At 36.0% G+C, this 12,034-nt stretch overlaps 1 protein-coding gene across 5 annotated transcripts in view; it reads right to left on the bottom strand.

Moving 5' to 3' along the window:
- Nucleotides 1–12,034, bottom strand: part of CTNNA3 (catenin alpha 3) — a 1,641,479-nt gene that overhangs the window by 503,294 nt on the left and 1,126,151 nt on the right. For all 5 annotated transcript variants that reach the window (XM_045783571.2, XM_087863076.1, XM_087863075.1 and 2 more), the window contains one exon: nucleotides 9,269–9,425. In XM_045783571.2, coding sequence (XP_045639527.1) covers nucleotides 9,269–9,425 — 157 coding nt within the window. The remainder of the gene's footprint in view (nucleotides 1–9,268; nucleotides 9,426–12,034) is intronic.

The following is a 12,034-nucleotide window of genomic DNA, read 5'->3' as shown; positions in this document are numbered from 1 at the left end:
AATAAAACGTTAAAGTCTAAGTCCCACATGTACTCTTTCTCAGTCCCTTCCAACTCCTCTTTCTCCAGGGTTAATGACCCTTATGCATTTGCTATGTGTGGCATTTATGGCACCCTACTGTTCACATTGCTTTAAAACTTGCTAATTTCCTCAATATTGCTTTTAAAAACCTGTTCCATTGACATATGAAACAAGTTTGTTTTAACTACTATGTTTGCTGCTATTTATTCCTTCTCCTACTGATGGGTGTTTATAGTATTTCAAGCTTCCACTATTTAATAAAAAATCCATAATGATCATGCTTGTACAAATTTTCTTTATGAATATGTGCACAAGTTTCTCCAATACATAAATAGAAGGATATTTGTGGCAAAATAGTCCAGGTACCACATAATGTTATTTTGTTCTTCAAACAGATTACAACAATTTACCTTCCCAGAAGCAGTGTGTAAGAGTTCTCATTTTACTACATCTCGTCAATATTTGGCATTAAATCATATATATTTTTAATGTCTTGACATGTGACAGCTATACAACATAGTTTTCAAGATAATTCTTAAGTTATTTTGATAAACTATAATGTACTATCGGGATAGTTTAACAAGGTAGCTCCTTTAAAGAGATTTATCTTTATCATACCTGTTTTAAATTTTAGCAATGGCCTGTCAGTGATGCTAGTAATAATACCTATCTTTTACTGGGCCACTTACTATGTCCTAATCACTCTTCAACACATTTTAAATATATCATTTTATTTAATCCTTCCAACTACATGAAAATGTGAGTTCTAAGAGGATAAGGAGTTTTGTCTGTTACATTGATTGTTCTATCTCCAGGATTTAAAACAATCTCATCACCGAGTAGGTACTCAGTACATATTTGTTAAATAAATGAATAAATGTATTTAAGTCAATGCATCCTGGTCTAACAAAACAACACAGCCTGGGTAGTTTATAAATTACAGAAATTTATTTCTCACTGTTATAGAGACTGGAAGGTCCAAGATCAAGGTATCAGCAAGATTGCATTCTGATGAGAACCCTATTCCTGGTTCACATCCAATGCTTTCTCTCTACATTCTCACATAGTGCAAGGGACAAGGGATCTCTGTAAGGTCTCCTTTATGAGAAGATTAATCCCCTTCATGTGGACTTCATCCTCCTGACCTAAGTACCACCCAAAGGCCCTGTCTTCTAATACTTTCACATAGGACACTAGGGTTTCAACATAGGAATTTGGGGGGACACAAACATTCAGACCATGGCAAAGTAATATTACTTTTAACATTTTAGAGAAGGGCATTTGGTGAGTAGAAATTATTTCTCAAAGATCATAGATTTGGTAGGAAATGACAAAATCATAAATCCTAAGCACACTTAACCCCCTCCAAACTCTTCTTCTCTTGTGCTTCCCATTGATTCGAGGGAATAGTCCATTGTCTTGATGCCTCATCTATAAGATTTTCCTTAGTGGTAAAATCTTAGTAGGAATGTTTTGTGAGAATGTAATCCTTAGCTGCATTTCTCAAATATACATAAATTGTTCACAGCACAATCTCTGGAGCCACTCTGTAAGCAGAAGTTTTTACTGTTTTGTTAAGATTCTCCAGGATGTGATTAAAATCCTTAAAATTATGCCAACACAAACTTGCAAGCTCAGATACGTGACTTCCTACTTTCAGATCTTGTATCTAGCAGGATTTTTCCATTTCTCCTACCTTTGGAGAAAATGTAGGTAAGGAGCATCCTGCTTTTCCTGCCTAAAACCCCTTCATCTCTAGCTGGAGACTTCAGTCTTTCAGAATGTTTAGGAGCATGTCTTAGAATTACAAGTAGGTGGGGGGGAATTGTACATCAAGGAGAAACTTTTCTTCTCATCCCTCATCTAATGTATAAAATTTCCCACAGAATTCACCATATTAAGGATTTTTATTTTTCCAAATTACACTTATTAAATGCATGTGCTTACAGCTGAGATGCTGCCCAGAAATAATCAAATACAAATGAAATTTTGGTAATCACTTTGATTCTGTTTTTGTTGAAAGTTTCTGAAATTTGTGTCTATTCCAAATAATATGGTAACTAATAGTATACATACATTCACTGAGGCAATTTTAAGAAAATCCTTTATTAAAGGTCTATTTTTGTCACTCGGAGCCTTTTTAAGTACATAGCTAGGGCATCTTCAGAATTTAGGAAATATTTATTACCTTTATATACAAGTCTAAGATGCAAGCCCTCAGTGCTATTTATTTCATCAGTAAGATTATTGATGATTATTCCAGTTCTACCTTAAAGTTCTGATAAAAATTCTCAAACCTGATTTCGACAAAGTCAAAAGAGGACTTCTAATTATGGCTTTTCTAAAAATCAAATTCATAATATTCAAACAATAGTACTGCAGGATATTCATCATTCATTCAACTGAGAGCATCCTGAGTGAACTTGCCTGTGAGTACATGGAATGATGCATGATAAATTCCAGTTCACATGCCCAAACTATTCTTTAGTCATGTAAGTATAGGCAGTTATTCAAAACCTAATTAGCAGTAGAGCAATAATGGATTACTTCGGGAGAGCCTACTCAATCATTTTCTAAAGCGTGCTTTCTCCCTGTCTTTCCACGACTTACGTAAAGCTGTGTGATTTCCCCACAGTCACCAGAGCGATCACTGAGGCGTATACCATCACATGAAAATGTAATCACGAAGGACCCAGAGAAAAAAATCTTACAGCCACAACACTGTCTCTTGATTTTAGCCAATGGCATAGAAAATCCTGGCTGCAGGTCATCACTGGATTATCCAGATGAAGAAGAGATTTTTTTCTTGGTAAACAGGCTCTGGAGTTATTCAGCCTGAGCCAGGTTTAAGTCATCAAATTGGCTCTCACCTCACCTTCCTGTTGTTACATCTTGGATGTGTCAGTCTTAAACATTTTAATTTTTTGGAGGTGAGGTGGAGAAAATGAGGGCATACCTGCTTTATATTGGGTTTACTTTATTTTCACTTCTTAGAACAATTAAATCATCGTTTAGCTCTATACTACCTAATTCTGTAAGGGTGGTTTTCAGAGTTAGTGTTCTGAAAAACTGATGCAGTCTGTGACACTACTAGTTAATATTTTAGGGGATCTACACCTTCCTCAAATGTTTAGGGTTTTATATAATATCACCTATTGACTTTGTAAGCCCAGTACCAAACCTGATGTACCCTCTGTTCCTGTAATGCTGGTCAACTTGCCCTTCCTCAAAGCTACCATGCACTTTTACACACTTTTCTCTTTTTCCAGGACGCTATTCCAATTTCTTCAAGGTTATTCTTCAAGGTTTCTTCAATGTATTATTATTATATAACTTATCTTTCCATAGATATATACTATATTGGTCATCCTTTAGTCCCAACACCTATTCCATAACCATTATATTGAGTATTAAGAGTGCTTAGTCTGTGTGCAATTGATTTTGCACTTTTTTTTTAAGATTTTTTATTTATTTATTCGACAGAGATAGAGACAGCCAGCGAGAGAGGGAACACAAGCAGGGGGAGTGGGAGAGGAAGAAGCAGGCTCATAGCAGAAGAGCCTGATGTGGGGCTCGATCCCAGATCACTGGGATCACGCCCTGAGCCGAAGGCAGACGCTTAACCGCTGTGCCACCCAGGCGCCCCTGATTTAGCACTTTGATCTTGCTAATATTATGTGTTTATTTGGCATTAATTTTGAAAGAAAATTGTAAGTCTTTGTTTTCATTTTTCTTTGTCAAATGATTCAGATAAAACTTTTTAGAAGCCAAAGATCATGTTTACCACAATGTCATGAATGGAGGCTTCTGTTAGCACATTTTTGAAGATAGCATCAGAGTTATGTTTGTGTCACTAAGTTAAGATCACAGAACATTGTGATGATTAATGCTTAAAGTTATTTTTCATAATTTGAAGGTTTCTTAAACTATTTATTCCAAAGACGAACATATTTGTTCAAAGCATAAGACATAAACCTCAAATTAATCTTGCACAGAATTAAAAAGGGGAATAAATACTTTTATTCATTCAGCAAATATCTATTGAAAGCCTTCAAGCAAAACTCTGGAAGCAGGAGGTTCAAGTAGAAAAACCACATGGTAATTCAGGTAAGAGAGAGTGGCTTGAACTGGGGGGTGAGGGCAGTGGATATGGAGAAAAGTGTATGTATTAGAAATTTAGAACACGGAGTAAAAGAGATCTCCAAGCATCCTTCAACATTATACTTCACTGACAGTCAATATGGTATTATCTTTAAAATGAGAAAACCTTTTACAATAAGGGAACAACAGTGCTAATTCTAATCAATAAGTGGTCAATCTCTCTTTTAGAAAATTCCAAACCATTGTCATTGTTACTCCATCCCTCACGTGGTCTCTTCCTTCCAACAATCCCCATCATCACAGCTTTCTTGCAAGTTACCTCTTCTGCTAGCTTTTAACTCCTTTTTCAATCCCAAGGACCTTTTGTAGGGTTTAGCACTTCAAATTATGCAGTAAATATTTAATGAATTAATGAATAAATGAAAGAAAGTTCATATCTTCATAAACCCTCACATTTAGTCAGTTCTTAGTAATTGTTGAATAGTTCTTATGGTCCAAGTCATTTCCTCTTCTATCAAAGTTTATTTCTTCTGAACTTAGTTCCTTGGGGTTACAATTCACTATGAGTCATTAATGCAATGATTCAAACAGTTGAGGCATGTGTTAATATGTTTTCTCTCCCAAATTTGCATCTTAAATGGAAACCTTAAACTTTTTATTTTCCCATGTGGATAACTAATATTGGGATTTCAGGCATCTTGGCAGGCTGGAAAGACAGAGCTTCACAAATCTCCTCACATAGGAACATCCTCTGTCTATGTGAAAGATAGACCTTGATATGGTCAAAGAATCTTTCAGTCCAGCAACTTTCTGACAAGTGTTCTCTTAACACATATTTTCAGAGAGTGATTAAAAAAAAAAAAAAGAACAAAACAAAAACAAAGAACAGTGAATGGTGTAGGGTTAAGTCCTACAGTCAGTGATGGGACAAAAAGTTTGGAGACCTATGCATTTAAAATTTTTTTTTCTAATTACTTGCAAGGTGATACTGAAAGTATTACATAAATAACATTAAACTGAAAAGAGCCTCTGTTGGACAACTGAATGTGAGGGAAATTAGTATGCCAAACATCCCTTTGATTTTAAAAGTGGATTTTGGTTCACTGTTTCATTTTATTTTTACACATAAAAATTTTAAATATACAATAAATTGATGAAGTGGCTATATCCCTTATGGTTTTCAAGAAAAAATCTGGGGTGCCTGGGTAGCGCAGTGGTTGAGTGTCTTCCTTCAGCTCGGGGCGTGATCCCAGCGTTCAGGGTTTGAGCCCCACATCAGGCTCCTCCACTAAGAGCCTGCTTCTTCCTCTCCCACTCCCCCTGCTTGTGTTCCCTCTCTTGCTGGCTGTCTCTCTCTCTCAAGTAAATAAATAAAATCTTAGAAAAAAAAAAACTGTACTTATGTTCAGAGTTTTCTATGTATGTGATGAAACAAAATAATGCAAAAATGGCTTCTAAAAGTTGGTATTTTGACTTCTGTATATCATGAGAAATTTGGTGATTATATAAACATACAACTTAAAAATCATCAATGATATTTCTATATTGGGAAGAGCACTAGTTAAATAAAAGATGCTGGTATTATTTCAAGACCTATTAGTCAATATTAGGTGATCTAATCACTCTAAAACATTATTATAATGCAAACTTTTTACCAGGGTGATCCCTACCTTTGCTAATGACAATAAAATAATAGTTTAAAGTAAAAGAATCTTTTCTCACTGATTTTAGGTTTTAAGTTTTGTTTATATTTTAATGTGGCAAGCTAATGTTCTGAGAATCCCCAAATTTTCACAACTGACTCAGAAGAAAAGTGGGAATCTTTTCAGGGCCTCTATTATTTTTTTCTTATAAAAGAAAACAAAAAAGAATTGAGTATTATTATCAAGTACTGAAAGAAAGCCAAAGGCAAAGATGAAATTATTTTATAAGAATTATGAAAATGTAATATTCTCTATGTAATTCACAAACATGAACTAAGTTGTCAGTTTTTCCACCTGGCACACGGAGGAACCAGTAGTCTGAGTACAAACAGGATTTCTGAAAGATCATTATAAAGTATCACCAGAGAAGTTGCTCACTGCTAATCACATCTGCAACTTTTTCTATGACAATCTGCCCCCACACGAAAGCTGCCAGATTGTGACAGCCACCATCACAGCTCTTTGAAGCATGATTAGCTATGTGAAATAAAGAAACCCATCCATTGGTTGGCCTGTGATCTTGGACTTAGGACTTCTAGCCTAATACTAAAGAAAATGTATATATAAAGCCAGTAGAAGATTCTGAGAAAAGATGCCATTATTTGTGGGAACAGATGTTGAAAGTTACGATGTAATGAGATTCATCAATGCTAAACTAATACAAGGTAAGTTTATGAAAGCACAGAAACCTGAGGAAGGAGTGCCTGGGGTAGACATCTTTTGTGTCTAATCAATAGTCATTTTTCTTTCTTTTCTGATCATAAAACCTCTGATTTTGTTTGCATTGTAAGTAATTAGTCAGAAAGGCTGAATTATGACTGTTCTAAGCCCAGTAGTCTGCTAGAATCTGTTACACCAACTCACAAGAGGTGTCTCCATGCATCTCTTCAGCGACATCACATTGGTAGCTTAAAACCTGCCAATGTGGCAGTATGTAGGGCACAGAAATCAGGAAGTGCTACGAATTAGGACTACCACTTCCTCTGGCCCCCAGTTAGTTATGAACCATTTTTCACCATTCTAAGCCTATCACGGAAATCCCATTTCCTTTTGCCAGCAGTTGGTTCAGGCATAGGTACAGGAACAAGTTCTGACCTATGACACATAAGAGAAAGTCCTATGGAAGTCACCCAGGAAAGATTCCGTCCTGACAACTTGAAGCCAACAAGCTACCTTGCCTTCCTGCTTTAGGTGGTATTGTACAATGCTTTGAAATGTCAGTTCTGAGATGCAACCATGAGGGAAGGTCAACAGAATCCAGAGATGTCTACATAGGTCATTAATAACCTTAGACCACTACCAGCGAGAGCATCCAACAGGCAGAAAAGTAGGAACAATTCACCCTGGATATAGAATAATGGAGTGCATTATCTGTAGAGAATTTTAAAACAATAATGAAACACATTAAATATTAATCCACTTTTTAATTATTATCCTGTACTGACAATTCTAAACAATGCTAGTGATAAAATACTCTTCCTCACATATCCTGACTATTCCTATCCACCTCCCTGCTTGGGCTAGTAAGTCTAGAATCAACTATCTTAAACATCTAGTTACATGAGGTAATTAAAGATTTTAGTTACTTAGGAAACTTTCATGAGTTTTCTGTTATGTATAGGCAAAACATGCTGAAGTGCTAAAGCTGTTCACAGAAAGTAGAAGACTGAGAAGGTTGGGAGGTCAGGTTAATCCAGCGCACTGAAAAGAAACAGCATGAGCTCCCGCTCTAAGGACCTATGGACTTGCTTAGATCTCAGGGCTCCCTCAGCTCTAATCATGCAAGGACAGGCCAATTATAGTTCTTGCTCTGATGTGTCCAGGAGGTTCTCCCTATTGTGTCATTAGTAAACCTATAAGAAATTGCCTTTACATAGAGTAGTGTGAGCAGGTTTCTTTGTTTTGTAACCAAAAGAACCAATTAAAAAACAGAATCTAGCATTTAATAATTAAACCAAAGATTTCCCCAATATAAGACATTGATTGGACACACATACACACAAAATCTATACTAAGAAGACAGCAAATAGACAAAAATATGCTTAATATAGCATTGTTTATAATAGTTAAAACTGCAATTTATCCAAATGCTAATGAAAGAAGAACAGCTTTTTTTGAAGAATGTATAATGATGTGGGAAAATTCAGCTAAATATTTATTATATACCTCATGACACAATTATTTAAAAACATAAATTTATATATATAATATAAATTTGGATGGAAATAAATCAGATAATGGTTGTTATTTCTGAATAGTGAGATCGAGGGATGTTAATATTTTCACCCATACATTTTCTATTATTTTCAAAGTTTTCAGCTCTCCAGAAATAAAACAAGTTTAAAATAATTACCACACATTTCTTTCATTAATGTATCGTGAAAATACACCAGAACTATCATTCAAGTTTCCAGATTCAAGATGAGAATATATACATGCATGAAAGTAATGAGTTTCACAGATAGACAAACTACATCAGGAAACTTTTAAAAGATAAAATGATGTTAGAAATTCATGTGAATATGCATTTTATAAAAAATAATATCACATTCCAGTCTCCTTCAAAAAAAAATGAAAAAAATGTAATCTATATTATTTTTTAAAAGTTTTTATTTAAGTAATCGCTACACCCAACATGGGGCTCAAACTCAGGACCCTGAGATCAAGAGTCACATGCTCTTCTGACTGACCCAGCCAGGTGCCCCAAAAATGTAATTTATTTTAATGAGACGCTTAATTTTTAAGAAAATAAAAAGGATTAATAAGTATTTAGTTCTTTGCTGCTATAACAATATAATCAAAACCTGAGTTATGCTTCTGAGAGTATGGCTTTATGAGAGCAATTTCATAATCCTATGCTATACTATTGTATTATGTGATAAAAAAATCATCTAGGTTTGACATGAAATTTCAAGCCCATCTGTGACTGATGTAGTCAAATGTTTAGATTTATTTATTTGATTATTTAGATCGCCATTATTCAAATACATATACTGGAAGCTGAAGTACATATTGTATCTGAAAGCAATGAAGAGTTTTCCTGTCTGTCTATCTATCTAAATTTTCTAGTGAAGAAAAATTCTGTTGGAAAAGAAGTGCAGAGAAATCAAAAGATATAAATATATTAAAGGGGGAATTGTATTTTTTATTATTAATTCAAAAAGCCAGAAAATGCCTAAGATTTCCAGCTACTATTTTCAATTATGCTTTGTCTATGATTAGGAGTTTTTTTAGAGACACAGTGTAAATTGTTGAGTTGCGAGGATTACAAGGCATAAGGCTCATTAACCTAGAGTAGATCATACATAGCAGTACTTTGCTTCAAGAAAGATGATCATTAACAAGAGTCTCATTATATTGCATAAAATTAATTATATTCAGAATTATCCTGTTTCAGAAAATTGACAAGAGCAAATGTATAAATTAAAAGATCAAAAACATACCGGATACAGCAAGGAAGTCATCAATGCTTGTAATGTCATCTACAGCTTCAGTGAGGACATGGATATGATTTTCCCACGTGTGCTTGTACATTTCCATGGTTTTTTTGACCACTTGACTTTTGGGTCTTGCAGCCAAAGCAAGTGCAGCATTAATGATCTGCAAAGATGTAGAACATTCACATAGTGATTTCTTTGGGCATAGTTGGCATTGTGCGGATAACAGGTATTCTTTAAAAAAGGAAATACATACATCTTAAACAACAGAGAAAATGGTAAAATGCCCTTGTATGTAACTCCCTCTTTGTTTTTGGTAAGAATTTAATTTTATTTGCGGCAATAATTTAATTATTTTTAGAACTATTTATTGAGTATCAATGCACTAAGAACTGTAAGAGCTACAAAGATAATTGCTCTCTGCCTTTAAGGAGCTTCACATTGCACAACTCCATTGTGAATGTGTACTATATGCAAAGCACTGGAATAAGAGATTTCACTTCCCCGAGGTCTTACAGAATTTTGCCAGTAAATATTCATTATTAATTAATTAATTATTTCATTCAATCATTCATTATCTCAAATATATTCTGAGTGCTCTTTATGTATTAAGCGTTGTTCTCGATTTTAGGGATATGGCAATAAGCAAGACAGAAGTAAAAATCATTGCTTTCTTGGAACTTTTATTACAGCTAAGGCACAGAGGCAATTAGCAAGTTGAAGAAGTAAACTATATGGTCTGTTAGATAGTTATAAGAATGAAGGAGAAAAAAATATAAGAAGAGGGATAAGGAATGGAGCAGTAGTGAGGGCAGAAAGTTGGTGATCGTAGCAAGGCCTCACACTGAAGTGGCCATTTGGGTAAAATCGCTATTGGAAAAGAATGGTGGCACAGAGAAGTGGCAAAATTCAAAAGGAGAGAAATTAGAGGAAATGCTCTAAGAATAGTAAGCAGTCTCACCTAGAGCCTGGGTGTGCAGAAGAAATCAACAGAAGTCCTTGCTGGTCCTCCTCAGGACTGGGGCCTTATTTGGAAGGCCCTGGGGAATCATTCTGACTTTTGAGCAATTTGCTCAGAACTAAGCTTTAGAATAATTCATCTGGCACGGAAGGCTACTGAAATAGGCTACAGGAGAAAGGTAGAGCCTGGACAGCAAGGGTGGAGTTAATGTAAAGGTTTTGACAGAACTTCCAATTAATTAAGGAAGGATGAGGATAGGTCAATTACTGCCAAAAATACCATGCAGCCATTAAGAAATCTGTGGAAAATACTTTCTAAGGACATGAAAATACATCCAATATAGTACAATAACAGTAGATTACAAAACAGTATGCTCCATAGCAAACACTGAAATGCAAATATGCTAGGGATAAAAGTTAAACAAATACATGCACCAATTAACATCGGTTCTCCCAGACGGGTGGAATTTCCAGTGCTTTTTACTTATTTGTGTGTGCAACTGAATTTTTCAAATTTTTTAATGGTGAATGTTTTAGCTGTATCCTCAGAATAAGTGAAGCTATTCTTCAAAGAACCACAATTACTAAGGTTTCTCCATGATTAATGGGGAAAATAATTTTAGTATTGATGGAGAAGGAGAGTTCAGAGAGTTAAAAAGAGTAAGTCAGGGTTTAGAAACAAAAATTGTTTGATGAGGGGTGTTAGATGTCAACTTTCCTATTAGGTTGGCTTTGAAGTGACTTAGCTCTCCACACAAATCACACAGTTACCTGAGATATGGAATTGGAGCTCATAAACAAGGTTGTCATTTGTTTATCCATGAATATGTCCATGCATTGGAACAAATTAGTCTTATGTAGCAATAATATAGCAGATTCTACCCTGGATACTGACATCACAATAAAAAATATTCCACCATAATTTCTTCTTCTTCTTCTTTTTTTTTTTTTTTAAGATTTTATTTATTTATTTGGGAGAGAGTACAGGAGTTCACGTGCAGGAGGGGGGCGGGTGAGAGAGAATCTCAAGCAGACTCCCCGCTGAGCACAGAGCTGCATGTGGGGCTCCATCCCAGGACACTGAGATCAAGACCCCGGCCGAAATCAAAAGTTGACACTCAATTGACTGAGCCACCCAGGCGCCCCGAGAGTCCATCATAACTTCTAAAACAGGCCATAATCAAGTAGGGAAATCAGCCAAAAGCCAGGCAAGTGTAACATACCAGATATTCTCAGACTTTAGCCTGAGGGCTTGTTAAAACACAAATTCCTGAGCCACACCCTAGTGTTTCTGATTCAGCTGAAGTACTTTGGGGCCTCACACTTTGCATTTCTCAATTCAGTAGTGATAGTGATGCTACTGGCCTGGCAGTCTCATTCTCAGAACCAGTGCCATTTATGTAAGTGCTATAACATGGCAGCTATTGTGAAAGTATCACGACACGCCCTGTTAATACATGGGAGAGGTTTCCAGCTCTGTAAAGAAAGGTGTCCCAAAGGACTCATCTGAAAAATAAGTAGAAATTAGTATATGGGGGAGTTAAGATGGCGGAGGAATAGGGGACCCCTTTTTCAGCCGGTCCCCTGAGTCGAGCTGGATAGGTACCAGACCAGCCTAAATAACCACGGAATCAGCCTGAGACGCAGGATAATGCATCTGGATCTCTACAAATGAACATCTCCAGCGCTGAGTATTGAGGTACGAAGAGGGGAGCTGTAAACCGTGCACGGATATCGGAAGATAAACAGAAGGAGGAGGGAGCCGCCGCGCTTGGGCGCCGGGAAGCGGCAGCCACCTGCACGGGGGAGCGG

The sequence above is a fragment of the Ursus americanus genome, chromosome 6 (genome assembly GCF_024610735.1).
Source record: "Ursus americanus isolate L20-20 chromosome 6, mUrsAme1.1.p, whole genome shotgun sequence".
In the NCBI taxonomy this organism is placed as follows: domain Eukaryota; kingdom Metazoa; phylum Chordata; class Mammalia; order Carnivora; family Ursidae; genus Ursus; species Ursus americanus.
The sequence above is the reverse complement of the archived record's forward strand: the minus strand, read 5'-3'. Positions and strand labels throughout refer to the sequence as shown.